The 15372-nt window shown below is 42.1% G+C and overlaps 1 protein-coding gene across 4 annotated transcripts; it reads left to right on the forward strand.

The window, feature by feature from the left end:
* Window positions 1-1179: 1179 nt before the first annotated feature.
* On the forward strand, window positions 1180-14423 carry LOC140453124 (uncharacterized). 4 transcript variants are annotated; one of them, XM_072547532.1, is made up of 3 exons: window positions 1180-1313; window positions 9623-9728; window positions 10064-14423. In XM_072547532.1, exon 3 carries the CDS (start codon window positions 10153-10155, stop codon window positions 11200-11202), a length of 1050 nt encoding a protein of 349 aa, XP_072403633.1. In that variant the 5' UTR covers window positions 1180-1313; window positions 9623-9728; window positions 10064-10152; the 3' UTR covers window positions 11203-14423. The 4 variants fall into 4 exon arrangements, with proteins under 4 accessions (XP_072403633.1, XP_072403635.1, XP_072403632.1 ...); XM_072547531.1 differs by lacking the exon at window positions 1180-1313 and adding an exon at window positions 1330-1851; XM_072547533.1 differs by lacking the exon at window positions 1180-1313 and adding an exon at window positions 8025-8129.
* The last annotated feature ends 949 nt before the right edge of the window (window positions 14424-15372 follow it).

Consider the following 15372-nt stretch of genomic DNA (forward strand, 5'->3'; position numbering starts at 1 on the left):
TGGCGGGCTTACCTTACACTGAAATGCTGGACCGACTGGGCTTGTATACTCTTGAGTTTAGAAGATTGAGAGGGGATCTGATTGAGACATATAAGATTATTAAAGGATTGGACACTCTGGAGGCAGGAAACATGTTTCCGCTGATGGGTGAGTGCCGAATCAGAGGACACGGCTTAAAAATACGGGGTAGACCATTTAGGACAGAGATGAAGAGAAACTTCTTCACCCAGAGAGCGGTGGCTGTGTGGAATGCTCTGCCCCAGAGGGCAGTGGAGGCTCAGTCTCTGGATTCATTTAAGAAAGAGCTGGATAGAGCTCTCAAGGATAGTGGAATCAAGGGTTATGGAGATAAAGCAGGAACAGGGTACTGATTAAGGATGATCAGCCATGATCATATTGAATGGTGGTGCAGGCTCGAAGGGCAGAATGGCCTACTCCTGTACCTATTGTCTATTGTTAACTCAGCCAGAACTTGGTTCATGAGTCTTTGGAATGTGGCGGGTGCATTCTTCATTCTAAAACTTTACATTGATATAGCCCATTTGGGGTTACAAACACAGAAGCTTTCTGAGCAGTGCTCCTTCACAGTGAAGACTTAAGCAGCAGTCCAAAAGCTAGTGATTTCAAATAAACATGGTGCAAGGTGACCTTGTTCAGAGAGGCTGGAACCTGAATCTAGCACTTGAAACCACTGGTCCACAACACCTGCCATATGGTAGCACTGATTATTGTCATGCTTGATAATTTCACTACATCAGATGTGGACCAAAGGTGCAGGAAGCATATGCTTCCAAGCTGAGACCTTGATGCATTGCCAACAAAACACTTGTTTCTCCACAAACCCCGGAGAAAACAGAAATCTCCCATTTCTGTCAACGTTCTCTTCCATACCTGAAGAGAACGTTGACAGAAATGGGAGATTTCTGTTTTCTCCAGGGTTTGTGGAGAAACAAGTGTTTTGTTGGCAATGCATCAAGGTCTCAGCTTGGAAGCATATGCTTCCTGCGCAGTAGACAAATGATTCCTGGATATTGAATTGGAACACCCAACAGTTGGCATCTTGCCTAGCATTCCCCGCGGTACACATTATCCTGATCCACAAATCACAAGGACAGGGTGGAGGTGCAGAGAGCGCATGTGCGGGGCGAGTGACTGTGATTTGTTCCGGGAAAGGCAGAAACAAGGGGTGATGAATCCAGCAAACGGACGAAGAGATTCACGAATATATTCTGTTTGGCCGAAATCGCGAAAAAGAAAATCTGGCCCGTCGACAACGCTGAATGGAGTCCCAACTCTAAGCTTGATACTTCCAGGTAACAGCCGCCATCTTTGTTGGGACGCTGGATGGAAAAGCGTGTGCGCAACCGCCATCTTTGTCGGACCATTGGAGGGAGAAAGGCGCATGCGCAATCGCCAACTTCGTCGGGCCGCTGGAGAGAAACGTGCATGCGCAACCGCCATCTTTATCAGGCCGCTGGAGAGAGAAAAGCACATGCGCAACTGCCATCTTTGTCGGGCTCCTGGAGAGGGAGAAAAAGAAAACAAAGCGCATGCGCAACCGCCATCTTTGTAATGGTCATTGACGAGGGAAGTTTGCTGTCTATTTCTTCAGAATGGAGACAACCTGTTCTTCAGGCTGCATGGGCCTTTCATGCTAATGAAATAAACTAGTGAGGTAGAGTGGCGGCACAAAAGGGTAGGAAGCAACATCTGCTATTCTCAATCCGTTTGCCGCACGGAATATCCTGCTTCGTTTCTAAAGAGCTGACGTTCACTTTAGTCAGATGAAGTCTCAGGGCAAGAAGTAGAGATATCATTCTCGAATTGAGGAATTGCCGATCACAACAAGAGGTAAAATGTAGTAGGTAGTATGTGTGGTCATACTGGGGAAGCGGGACTGGACTGATAAACTCCTTTCATTGAATGTTAGAAACAGAAGATTTATACACACCAACGGAAAACCCAGAGAAATATTTGCCTTTTCTCAATGTATGCGCTGAACCAAAGTGTTTTTTCTCCCCAAAATTTCTTCACAGACCATTAGGAGAGGTATTGCCATCAGCAAATTCCAACCAAACTAAAATATTGGACTTTGTAAGCATTAAACTTCTTCACCAGTCACTGCATAATTTTTTTCCCAACATCCACCCTGTAGATCTTCCAAAATCTTAAATCTCTGACTTGTAATTATTTTATGATTGTCTAACAGAAAGTTTTCCTTTCCCCACCTTGTATAAAATAGTCATAATAGCTGTAACTATTCTTCCTCAATCTTGTTCTTACAACCTAATCTTTCAAATAAAACTCATCATTCTTAGAAACATTCTGTTAAACTGCATCTGCCTCCTTTCATCCTCCACAATGTATGGTGATCTCTGGTTTGCACAGGCTCAGACGCTTTGTGTATCTGTGTGTAACATCATCATGCAGCAATAATTGCATATTAGCATCATTCCATTCCCTGGGGATTTCCTCAACTATGAGTTTTTACTCTGACTTTAGTCCTTCTGATATTGAGTCATACAACATGGAAACAGGCTCTTTGGACAAGTGAATCCATGTCAACCATAATCTCAAAGTAAACTAGTCCCACCAGCCTGTGGTTGGCCCAAATTCCTCCAAACATTTCTTCTTCACGTACTTACCCAAATGTCTTAAATGTTGTAACTACCTGCATTCACTTCCTCTGGAAGTTCATTCCTCACACAAACCACTCTGTGTAAAAAGAAAAGTTGCCCTTCATGTCTTTTTTAAAATCTTTATCCTCTCATATTTAAAAATATGCCTCCAAATCTTGAAATCCCCCACCCTAGTGAAAAGATACTTAGCCAGCTTCTACTTATAACTCAAACCCTCCATTCTTGGCAATATCCTGGTAAATCTTTTCTGAACCCTCTCCAGCTTAATAATATCCTTCCTATAACAGGGCAACCAGAACTGGACACAGTTCCCCAGCAGAAGTCTCATCAATTTCCTGTACAACCTCAACACGATGTCCCAACTCCTGTACTCAGAGACCTCAGCAATGGAGGCAAATGTGCTGAATGCCTTCTTAACTATCCTGTCTGTGCAAACGTTCTGGAAGGGGCTTTGCAATTTCCTCCCAAACTTCACAGAGTGTCCCAGAATACAGTAGGTCAGGATCTAGAGATTTATCCACCTTTGTATTTTCTAAGACCTCCAGCACTTCCTCTTCTGTAATGTGAGCTATTTTCAAGACATCAGTATTTATTTCCCAGAGTTCTCTGGCCTCCATTTCTTTCTTCACAGAAAAAACTGGTATGAAATATTGATTTAATATCTTTTCCATCTCCCAAGCTTCAACACAAAGAAGCCCAACTCATTCCATTATAGCTCTCTTGTTCTTAATGTATGAATGTCAGTAGAATTTCTTTGGATTATCCTTAACCTTATCGGCAAAGGCTATCTCAATCCTCTTTTTGTCTTCCTGATCTCCCTTTTAAGAATGCCCTATCCCTCATAGTATACTGTTCAAGAAATTCATTTGAACCCAGTTACTTCTAGCTAATATATGATTTTTTCTTTATTCTCAACTAGAATCTCAATATCTTTATCCATCTATTGTTCCCTAGTTCTACCAGCCTTATCTTTCACTTGAACAGGAACATAATGACTCTCGTTACCACACTTTTGAAAGCCTGCCATTTATCAGGTGTCCCCTTACCTACAAACAGTCTACTCCAATCAACTTTTGAAAACTCTTGTCTCATACCATTAAAATTTGCCTAACTTTTTATGGAATGCATAAGTATTTTAAAACTAATTGAATTATGATCACTGGACCAAAAGCATTCCCCTACTATCACTGCAGTCACTTGCCTTGCCTTCTTACCCAAGAGAAGGTCAAGTTTTACTTTGCTAATAGGAATATTTCCATATTAATAAATACATTCAAGAACATTTTCTTTAACAAATTCTTCACCGTGTTAAACCTTTAACATTGTTGTCCCAATTAATGTTTGGAAAATTAAAAACACCTTATTATTGTTACTTAGAACATTACAGCGCAGTACAGGCCCTTTGGCCCTCGATGGTTTTACAGGTCGGTGCAACAATCTGAAGCCCATCTAACCGACACTATTCTATTTCATCCATATGTTTATCCAATGATCATTTAGATGCCCTTAAAGTTGGCAAGTCTACAACTGTTACAGGCAGTGCATTCCATGCACCTACTACTCTCTGAGTAAATAAACTACCTCTGACATCTGTCCTATATCTATCACCCCTCAATTAAAGCTATGTCCTCTCGTGCTATCCATCGCCATCCAAGAGAAAAGGCTTTCACTGTTCACCTATCTAACCCTCTGATTACCAATTAAGTCGCCTTTCAACCTTCTTCTCTCTAATGAAAATAGTCTCAAGTCCCTCAGCCTTTCTTTATAAGACCATCCTCCATACCAGGCATCATTCGAGTAAATCTCCTCTGAACCCTTTCCAATGCATCCACATCCTTCCTATAATGTGGTGACCAGAACTGTACACTATACTCCCAAGTGTGGCCGCACTAGAGTTTTGTACAGCTGCATCATGAACTCATGGTTCTGAAACTCAATCCCTCTACCAATAAAAGCTAACCACCTTCTTAATAACCCTGTCAACCTGAGTGGCAACTTTTAAGGATCTATGTACCTTGACACCAAGAACTCTTTGCTCATCTATGTTGCCATTATCATTAGCCCAGTACTCTGCATTCCTGTTATTACTTCCAAAGTGAATCATCTCTCACTTTTCCACATTAAACTCCATTTGCCACCTCTTAGCCCAGCTCTGCAGCTTATCAGTCTGAGGGACGTAGATCTGAGATCTCTCTGCACATTTGTTCCTCAATTTCTCTTTGACTGTTGTACTATAGTGCAATCCCATCAAGTTGATCATTCCTTCCGTATTTCTAATTTCAACCCATATATTTTCACTGGACGATGTTTTAGAAATGTGTTCTCTAGTTACAGTAGTAATGTTTTCCTTAATCAAAAATGCCCACCCCTTCCTCTTTCTTTCCTTCCTTACTTTTGTTCCTATAGCTTCCAAAACCCCATTGAGCTGCCAGTCCTGTCCATCCCTCAGCCAAGTTTTGGTAATAGCTATGATGTCCCAATCCCATGTTCCCAAATGTGCCCTGAGTTTATTAGCCTGATCCCCCTTGCACTGAAATAAATGCAGTTTAAATGTTCAGCGTTAATTCATTCCCTGACTTGCTCTTGTCTGTCTTTTCTAATTAACTTGTACTTTTCTGATTTAGCACATTGTTTGTTTAGTGTTTACACTGTTACTTGGGATCCCTTCACACCCCTTCTTTTAGTGTCCTGTAGTAGAAATAGCAAATATCTCCACTAGGCTTTTGGTCTCTTTCCAGTTCAGGTGAAACCCATCCGTTTAGAGCAGGTCTTTGCTGCCCCATACGAGATCCCAATGATCCAATAACCTGAATCCCTAAATATTACACCACCTCTTCAGCCACTGATTTACTTCATTTATCCTTTTATTCCTTCCTTCAGTCAAGCTACTACTTTTGAGGTTCTGTTTTTTAATGTTCTACCGAACCTCTCACTGTAAAGTGTTTATCTTCTCTCTGCCTATGTCATTCCTACCAATGTGTACAATAGCCTCTGGCATCTCATTCTCCCCTGTAACAATATGCTTCAAATGTTTTGAGATGTCCTTGATCTTTGCACCAGGAAAGCAATGTACTTTGCTGGATTCATGCTTACTGCTGTAGAATCTCATTTGTGCCTGTGACAGAAGAGTTCCCCATGACAATTATTCTTCTAAATTTTGTCAAACTCTGACAAACATAAGATTAATTCCTGATGCCCTAGGTCTGAATATGGCTCTTCTACTTCCTTGTGAGAGATCAGTCTTTTCAACAATACCAAAAACTGAATACCTGTTTGAGAGAGGAATAGCCACAGGAGACTCCTGAACTACCTCATTACCTTTACCTGTCACCCACCTATCTGACTGATCACTTCTCTAAATCTACTAGCCGTCCTGCTGTATGTCTCTTTTCTGCCTTCAATGGCATGAGCCTAAAAAGAAGCAGCTTTCAGTGGCATCTTGTCACTAAAATACTCTACCTTTCCTTACCCAAAGAATTAATATTAATTGAATAAAATTGAATGCATTGAATAAAAAATAAATACATCTTGAATAAAATCAAATACATAGCTGGACAATTTAAATTAAATATCCTCAAGTAGCCGAACAGGCAGCTTTCAATGCTAGAACATAGAACATTGTAGCTCACAAACAGATTTTCTTGACCTCTTCTATTCGCTCATACCCTCTAATCCAGGCAGTATCCATGTACACCTCTTCTGCACCCTCTTCAAAGCCTCCACATCCTCCTTGTAATGGGGCGACCAGAATTAAATGCAGTACTCCCATGTATGGCCTAAACAAAGTCTCATAAAGCTGTAACATGACATCCTGACTGAGGATGTTGAAACAAATCCCACCTGTCAAATATGGGCTTGCCTGATAACTGTTCATCCCAATTAACATTCCATAGTGCCTGCCTAATATTGATGTAATCTTTTGCCTGCCCACAAGGTCCTGGCATCGTTTTATTTGTAGCTATCTTAAAACTTCAGGAGTTGTGATCACTGCTTCCAACATGCTGTTGTGCTGACAGGTCAGTTACCTGGCCAGGCTCATTGGCCAATACAAGGCCTAGTGTGGCCTATCCTCTCGTTGGACCATCCACATACTGTGTCAAGAAACCCTCTTGGATATACTTAACCCTTTCTGCCTCCTCTAAGCCTCTTGTTTGAAGGGAGTCCCAGTCAGTTTTGGTGACTTTAGAGACACCCACTGTGACCACCCTGTGGTGATTGCATTTTTCCGTCATCTGCATTGATATTTGTTCTTTAATGTCTCTGTCTCTGTGCCATTGGGGTCCGATAGTATAATCTCTGAGTGATTGCATCCAGTTTACTTTTGAGCTATACCATTATTGCCTCAACAGATGAGTCCTCTGACAGATGTTTCATCTGACTTCCATGTGTAGGCCTCTCCAAAAGTTCAGTAAACAACTGCAGTCTTGAAAAAAACTCTCCTGGGTGATTTTTTAAAAATTATTTCACGATGTTTTAAAAAATAATTGTCCCACACGTATAACTTTTTTAGCGTATAAATTTAGAATAAAAAAAGCTTGAACTGTGCAACTCAAAGGCATCTCAAAGCACTGTAAATGCAACTTTATTTGAAATTTTTTGTTTTTTATTTTGAGTTTTTGACTATAAAAGAACCAAAATGAATCAAAGTAATCTTATATTGCTGAAATATAATCATAAGAAATCTGGAAGTAAGCTTGCAGTTGCTTCTTAATAGTTCGTAACTGTTGGGGGACTCAGGTCCGAGATTTGAACTGATTTGGAGGATGAAAGATCCCAGCAGCTTTAAACACTGCCGATTAGTGTTCTAAATCTTTAAACAAATTTTCTCACCTGCGTTTTATTTAATTTTGGTCATTTGTGGTTGGTTAAATTGAAAGTGAGGGAAATGGGTCTTAACGTTGCTAAAGGGGTTCTGAGGTCAGATAACAGAGGAAGAATGTACTTTTTAGAATTAACAAATAGGTTAGAATTGGGTTTAACCAGGGACAAAAGGAAAGCTGGAATTGTAATGGAGTTGGTCAAGCATTTAGGTGTATCAGATAAACAGACAAGGGCAGTAGAATTAGAAGACGTTAAATTGCAATTGAGGCAAATGGAGTTATAAGATAAAGAAAGGGAAAGAAAATTCTTAGCTGAGTGGACAGAAAAAACTGGAGGGCTACTTGCCCATGTAACTTATTGCTCTCCAAGAAATTGGAAACACCCTCGCTCAAAGGTACCTTTCTCATATGAAACATATTCACAGTAAAAGAAAGAAAACAACCCAGGGAGATTATCAGCCAGAAGAAGAAACACACAGAAGAAGACAGTGGCTGTGTGGTTTTGAAATGAAGTTGATGTAGGGTTAATAAATGTCTTATTGGAACCTGAATGGAGAGCTGCTGAAGGAGTTATGCGATCTCGGCTTGCTGCAGAGACCAGGCCTCCAATCCTTGGCCTCACCTGATGCCGGTGGCCGAGTGTTGAGACATTGGAGGAGGAGGAAGCGCGGTAAGCTGGCAGGAGTTTGTGCTAGGCTTAAAACAAACTCTAGCTGGCCAGCTCCCCCTGTACATTCTGCTCTCCAATGTCTGCTCCCTGGACAAAAAAAAATTGGACTGCACCTGACTGGCAGGTTTCTGAATGTGAGTTCAGATACTGCTGCGTTCTTGTTTTCACTTAAACGTGGCTGAGCAACAGAGTTCCAGACACTGCCATCCAGCTAGATGGGCTCACCTTGTTTTGTGCTGACAGGAATGCAGCAGGGGTGCAGAGTGGGTCTGTGTGTCTACATCAACTCAAGATGGTGCAAGGACTCTGTGCTAGTCTCTAGTTACTGCTCATCACTGGTGGAGTTTGTGATTGTTAGATTTTATTTATCATGGGAATTAACTGCTGTTCTTATATATATTCCTCCCAGTGCTAATGCTAAGGAGGCACTGTGTGAGACTGCAGAATGCGCTCCCTGATGTTTATTGTTGCTGGAGATTTCAACCATGCAAATCTCAAGTCTGCGCTCCCTAAATTCCATCAACATGTGGACTTTGTATTAACAAGATCAAGCATGTTCCCCGCTCTCATCACAAATATCCCCAACACATACAAGGCAGAGCTCCGTGCCCACCTCAGCTCCTCAGGCCACATCTCTGTTATGCTAATCCCAGCCCTTTCTGCTCTTCAAGACTGTGTTGAGCACAGTGACTGGCACATGTTCAGGGAGACGAAACCGATGGTGAATCCATCAACTTAGAGGAGTACACAGTGTCTGTCATTTGCTATATTAGCAAGTGCATTTACGACGTCACTGTGTCTAAGACCATCTTACCACAACCAGAAGCCGGGAGTGACCACAAAGGTGTGTACACAGCTGAGGACCCATGATTATGAATATATTTGAGCATTTGCTGACACTTTAGAGCTTATAATACTATGTTCTGTGAGAGGTTCCATGGCTCATTTCTCCTTCACGTCTGCCTTCTCTGATCACCTCTGTCATTCTTTAACTACCTCTCTCTAGTAACTGGTGTATGTTAAATCTGCTTAGTATTTTATGTTAATTCTGCTGAGTCTCTCTAAATGAAGTTTCCAGCTACCCATGCCCTGAACAAGTGCTGCTGACTTAACAATTTTACCTTCCTACGGTCTGTTTCACGATCAAGAAATATTTCTTTGCTCTGTGCTATCATCCATCTTCTTTGTCGTTGTAAGCACATTAGCACAGAATTGGATTCCTCTTATTTGTCAATTAAAAATGTAACTCCATCTCCCTCTGTCAGCAGATATTTCCTTTCCTTCTGAGGATTTCTAGTATTTGCACTTTGATATCAGAGTTCCAACAGCCAGACCAATACACAGCCACTTTATTCAGATAGTGTAAACTGTGGAAGTCAGCCTCCATTTTTATTGTGTGATTGCAATATGGAAGGAGGTTATTTAGCCATTGTAGCTCTTCCCAGTCTCATGCTGTTTTCTTTTTCATAGCACAGCTTTTTTTCTCTCTTCAGATACTTTTGAGTTGGACTGGAGATGGAGCAGAAGTTGCAGAGTTAAATTCCAAGGATGTTGGAATGCAATCAGACCCAGCAATTTTCAACATGAAATTTAAGGGAGGTAGGTTCACCCAGATGTTGATGAAGGAATCTATTCCAAGTCAAAATCACAGAAGATGAACTCCCTCCAAGCTATGTGGCTTGGAGGTCGTGGTTTTCCCATGTAGCAGCTACTGTTATCTTCCTAGGAAGTTAGGGTTTAAGATTTTCTGTCAATATTCTAGTTGAACTGCAGATGAATCTAGTCCATCACTTTGATCCATTCTTGCTCTTTCGCTGTTCTCCCATTGTATCTTGCATGCAGAACATATCCAGACTTGTTTTAAGTTAACCAGCAGATATGTGGGTTCTCTCCCATTCCCTTGATTTTAAATTCATTTTACTTGATATTTACAGGGAAGAATTTGTAATCCAACTGAATGTCACACCAGGATTTGATGTAAATGGTCAATTCATCAGGGCATTAGCATCATTCTCATTTCAAAATGGATGTGAAAATCACCACTCACAGCACAGAGAAGCCATGGAAATGTGGAGACTGTGGGAAGGGATTCAATTACCCATCGCAACTGGAAACTCACTGGCGCAGTCACACTGGGGAGCGGCCATTTAGCTGCTCTGTATGTAGCAAGGGATTTACTCAGTTATCCCACGTAATGACCCATCAGCATGTTCACACAGAGGAGAGAGAATTTAAATGCTCTGATTGTGAAAAGAGCTTTAAAAATCAATATGCACTGACTGAGCACCAGCGAGTTCACAACAGGCGTGTGCCATTCCGCTGCTCCCAGTGTGGGAAGAGCTTCAGGACATCATCCCAACTACTGAGACACCAGCGAGTTCACACTGATGAGAGACCTTTTAAATGTGCAGATTGTGGGAAGTGCTGTAAAAGTTCAAAGGATCTGATGTCCCATCACCGGGTTCACACTGAGGACAAACCATTCAGGTGCTCTCACTGTGGGAATGGGTTCAGGCGATCGTCTGACCTCACCGTACACCAGCGAGTTCACACTGGGGAGAGACCGTTCACCTGCTCCCAGTGTGGGAAAGGATTCACTCAGTCATCCCACCTGCTGACGCACCAACGAGTTCACTCTTCAGAGAGGCCATTCACCTGTTCTGAGTGTAGGAGGGGATTCACTCAATTATCCACTTTGCAGAATCACCGGAGAATCCATTCTGAAAAGAGGCCATTCACCTGCCCTGATTGTGGAAAGGGATTCACTCGGTCTTCCACCTTGTTAAGGCACCAGCGGGTTCACACTGACGAGAGACCTTTCAAATGCACAAACTGTAAAAAGTCTTTCAAAAGTTCTGGGGAGCTTATGTACCATCAGCGTGTTCACACTGATGAAAAACCGTTCAGATGCTCTCACTGTGGGAATGGGTTCAGACGATCGTCTGACCTCACCGTACACCAGCGCGTTCACACTGGGGAGAGACCGTTCACCTGCTCCCAGTGTGGGAAAGGATTTACTCAGTCATCCCACCTGCTGACGCACCAGCGAGTTCACAAGGAACAGCAGGGCTAGGTTTCTGTTGTAGCTGCTGCTGATCATCACAACCAGGACTGAATGATTTTCATTCAGAAACAGGGGGGTTGGTGGGTGGTTGATCCTGATTTCAGTTATCCCAATTAGATAATGGTAACCCACAACATCTCTCATTCGTTTGTGAGTGGACCATCATATCTGAAAATCTCATTTTTAAATTGGAATTTATTCAGGATCAACATTGCACTGAAGATGAACAAGAAACTAATTTATAGTTCTTATGTATTGACAAGAAAAGTTGTTAATTGAGGATGCAGCTATGTAAGCTTGGAATGTTGTGAATCTCCCCCTGATCTGTTTGTTAGACATGATCTTTAAACCTGTCAGATATTGAAGGAATTCCTCTTCAAGTAACCTCCCAACAGTTGATCACCTCAGGCACCTCCCTGTTCTGATAGGTACTCACCCATTGATGCTGGTTTGCACTGACTGACCTGTGGCATCTTTGTTCCTTTTGTGAAGTCAGTGTGCCCTGCTGACCTGCTAGATAACTCTAATGACCGCTTACACATTTCTATAGAAAACCTGTCTGTCCACATGTAACTGTAAGTTGAAAGCAATGTCTGTGGCATGCTAGTGTCAGCACATAGGAAAGATTATACACAACACAATAGGATCAGCTTTGGAGAGGGTGCAAAAGAGGATGTTGCGTGGACTGAATTAGCTATAAGGAGTGTTTGGACAAGTTGGATTGTTTTCACTCCTGTTTTGGAAGCTGAAGGGTGACCTGATAGAAACATATAAAATGTATGAGAGACATGGATAGGGTAGATAATCTGAGAATTTTTCCCAGGCAGTAAATACCAAGGGGCCTGGGTTTAAGGTCAGAATCAGAAAGTTTTTTTTTGTTTACACACAGTGGTAGGTGCCTGGAATATGTTTCCGGGGAGGTGATAAACATTGCTATTGTTTCTGTTTCTAAGAAACATTTAGCCAGCACAACAGGCTGGGATATGGAGTGTGTGCTGGCAGATGGGATTAGTTTTGAAAAATCAGGACCAATGGGCCTGTTCCTGAGCTATACTGCTCTGTGTTCAATATAGTCTCATATCTTGGTGATTTTGTTTCGGGAATTCAGTCTTTCCTATGTACAGCAACTTGAGGCTTAATGAACAGCAGAAATAGGAGCAGGAATCCATTTAGACTTTGTGTTCCAGCTCAGTTCTATTTTCCTGTTTTACCCCATTTCCTTTTAGTCTGTACATAGAAAAAATGTACAGTGGAGTAGTGGACAGTGTGGAAGAATGTTGCAGGGGACTTGGATAAATGGAGTTCAATGCAGCTAAATGTGAGGTGATTCACTTGGGAATCTTTGGACTTCCTGTTAATCTTCCCAAAGATGTCCAGGTAAGGTGAATTGACCATGCTAAATTGCCCATAGTATTCAGGGATGTGTAGGTTATTGGTCCGGGGTAATAGGGTAGGGGAATGGATCAGGTGGGTTACTCTTTGAAGGGTAAGTGTGGACTTGTTGAGTGAAAGGGCCTGTTTCCACACTGTAGAGATTCTATGCTTATATAAAATTTTATATAGAAGTGCGAGTGGTAAAGTACCAAGATAAAAAAAAATGGTTTCAGTGGAACACTGTTATTCAGGCATGTGTTTGAGTTAACAATCTGAAAGCAGTTCTCTCCAAGAGAGAAACTACACATGTATAGTGTGTATGGGCAAGGATCCAACAGATCAACCAAACTGGAGAGATGCAAGGAGATTTGCATCATGAAAAATCTGTAGAAATGTGGGCATTGTGGGATGGGATACAAATACCTAGACCAGCTGTAACAAGCCCTTTATTTAAAACCAGGTGGAAACAGAAATGCTGTCATCTTAAAAACTGTGAGAATGGCAGATGCTGTAAAGCAAATGAAAAAATTGCTGGAAAAGCTCAGCAGGTCTGGCAACATCTGTGGAGAGAAATCAGAGTTAACGCTTTGGGTAAAGTGTGCCTTCTTCAGAACCTTCTGTGACATTTCATTCAATTATTGTCTGTCATCGTGGAGAGCAGATCCCTGATGCCTTCTCCAAAAAGAAACTGCTTGTGCAGTGGCACGAGGGTGGCATTTAATCACTTTAAATACAAGAGGGAGCACGAGGCTTTGAACGTTGAATTCACATTGAAAGAATTAACAAACTTCCCTCCAGGATAAACATGTCCCATTGCAGACAAAGATGGACACACACAAATGGACACATAGAGATACTTGGACAGATTCATAGAGTAATACAGCATGGAGACAGACCCTTTGGCCCAAACTGCTCCATACCCACACAGCTATTTTCAATTGCCTGCATTTGGTCCATATTCCTTTTAAAAAACATGTTAAAGAGATACATGGATAGTTTAATGTTGTTATCGTACCTGCCTCAACCAGTTTTTATGGCAGCCCATTCCATATACGCACCACTCTCTGCGTGAACAAATTGCCCCGACTTTATGCATTCACCTTATCAATGCTCCTTATGATATTATACACCTCAGTAAGGTCAACCCTCATTCCCCTTCGTCACAAGGAATAAAGTCCTATCTTGACCAACCTCTTCATAGCTAAAGTTACAAGAAGATATTGCCAGGACTAGTTAGACATAACTCTACTTTGCATTCTTTCCTGTTTGGCTTTCTTGTAATAGGGTGACCAAAATAGGGTGCCTCATCAACGACCTCACTGTACATCATTTACAGACAGACTTACAACTCATTTGTAGAAATTTTAAAACTGATTATAGGTCAACTTGCACTTTTTATGAAAATCCCAAATTCACTTGTGGGATAAATTTGTGTCTGTTAAGCCTGTGTTCCTTTGTCTAAATAAACCTGTTGTTCTGTGTTCTGGCTTCTGAAGGATTGAAACTCCAGCTTTGTTTCTGTGTACATTTCAAATCTGGGTTCCGTGTATGAGGTCAGAAGACAGCGGGAGGCAAACATAGTCTAGGCTAGACCTGCTGCTTGTGCTCACACCTCCTACCCCGAATCCCAAAGATGACTTTGCTCCAGGTAGAGGGGCTGGGAGTTATCTGGATGAGCTGGAATTTCAGTTAAGAGGGACCCTTGAATGACAGGCAGAATCTGATATCTCATGCTCAGTCCATATGGCAAAAGAGACTGTGGCTGAGTAACTGTATTTACATACATTTGAATCAATAAAAGGGTCAGACAGAAACAGTCTCCTGCATAAGTTTTAAAAAAACATTTTTGCCCTTAAAAGTAGTTCTAAACAAACGTTAATTGCTAAAATATATTTTATTCATAAAAACTCTAGTATTTATACATAAAAGAGTGTTTCTGTCTGTCACTGTGTGTGCGAGAGTTTGTGGATAGTGTTTGGAATAGCAATCCAAGTTTTTATCCTTCAATCACCCGTCTCCTTGAAATATCTGTTCTGAAGCAAACTGCAGGAGCAGGGTCTATCCCTGTTGCCAAAAAGGGTGTGGGAGACCATCGAGAGAGATTGGACTAGCTGGAATGGTGATCTTACCTCTTTTATCTGTCTATGTTATACCTTGACTAGTGTTTGTCTCTGTCTGACGTTTCCCCTTTTCACTTTACTTCTCTCTGGCTCTCAAATGCTGCCTGAGCAATAAATTTCCTCTCCCACAAAAACAGCCAGCCTCTCCTTTTGTCTCTTTCTTATTCTCTTTCCCTCTTTCTCCATCTTCTGGTCTCTTTCCCCTGATTCCGCCCTCTCTCTCCTCTGTCTCCTTGTCTTTGTTTCCTCATACTAATTTTTCTTGTTCTTTGGTATTTTTTTCCTCTGTTTTTCTCTCTCCCTCCTCTTCCTTCCTTCTGTCTTTCTTTATCTTGCTGTCTCTCTCTGTCCCTCTCGCGCGTTCTCACAGGCGCGCTCACTCTCCCTCGCTCACTCTTGCGCGCGCTGTTTATTTCTCTTGTGCGCTCTCTTGCACACGCTCGTTCTCGCACAGTAGCTCGCTCTGGTGGCCATGCGCGCTCTCCCTCGTGCTCACTCAAGCACGCGCACTCTCGCTTTTGATTTCTCCAACTGTTCCGCGCGCTCTCGCAAATTTCCTCGCCGTGCCATCCCCCTCAGATACACAGGCGCTGCTGAACACCCTCAGATACACAGGCGCTGCTGAACACCCTCAGATACACAGGCGCTGCTGAACACCCTCAGATACACAGGCGCTGCTGAACAC

The sequence above is a fragment of the Chiloscyllium punctatum genome, chromosome 26 (genome assembly GCF_047496795.1).
Source record: "Chiloscyllium punctatum isolate Juve2018m chromosome 26, sChiPun1.3, whole genome shotgun sequence".
Lineage (NCBI taxonomy): Eukaryota > Metazoa > Chordata > Chondrichthyes > Orectolobiformes > Hemiscylliidae > Chiloscyllium > Chiloscyllium punctatum.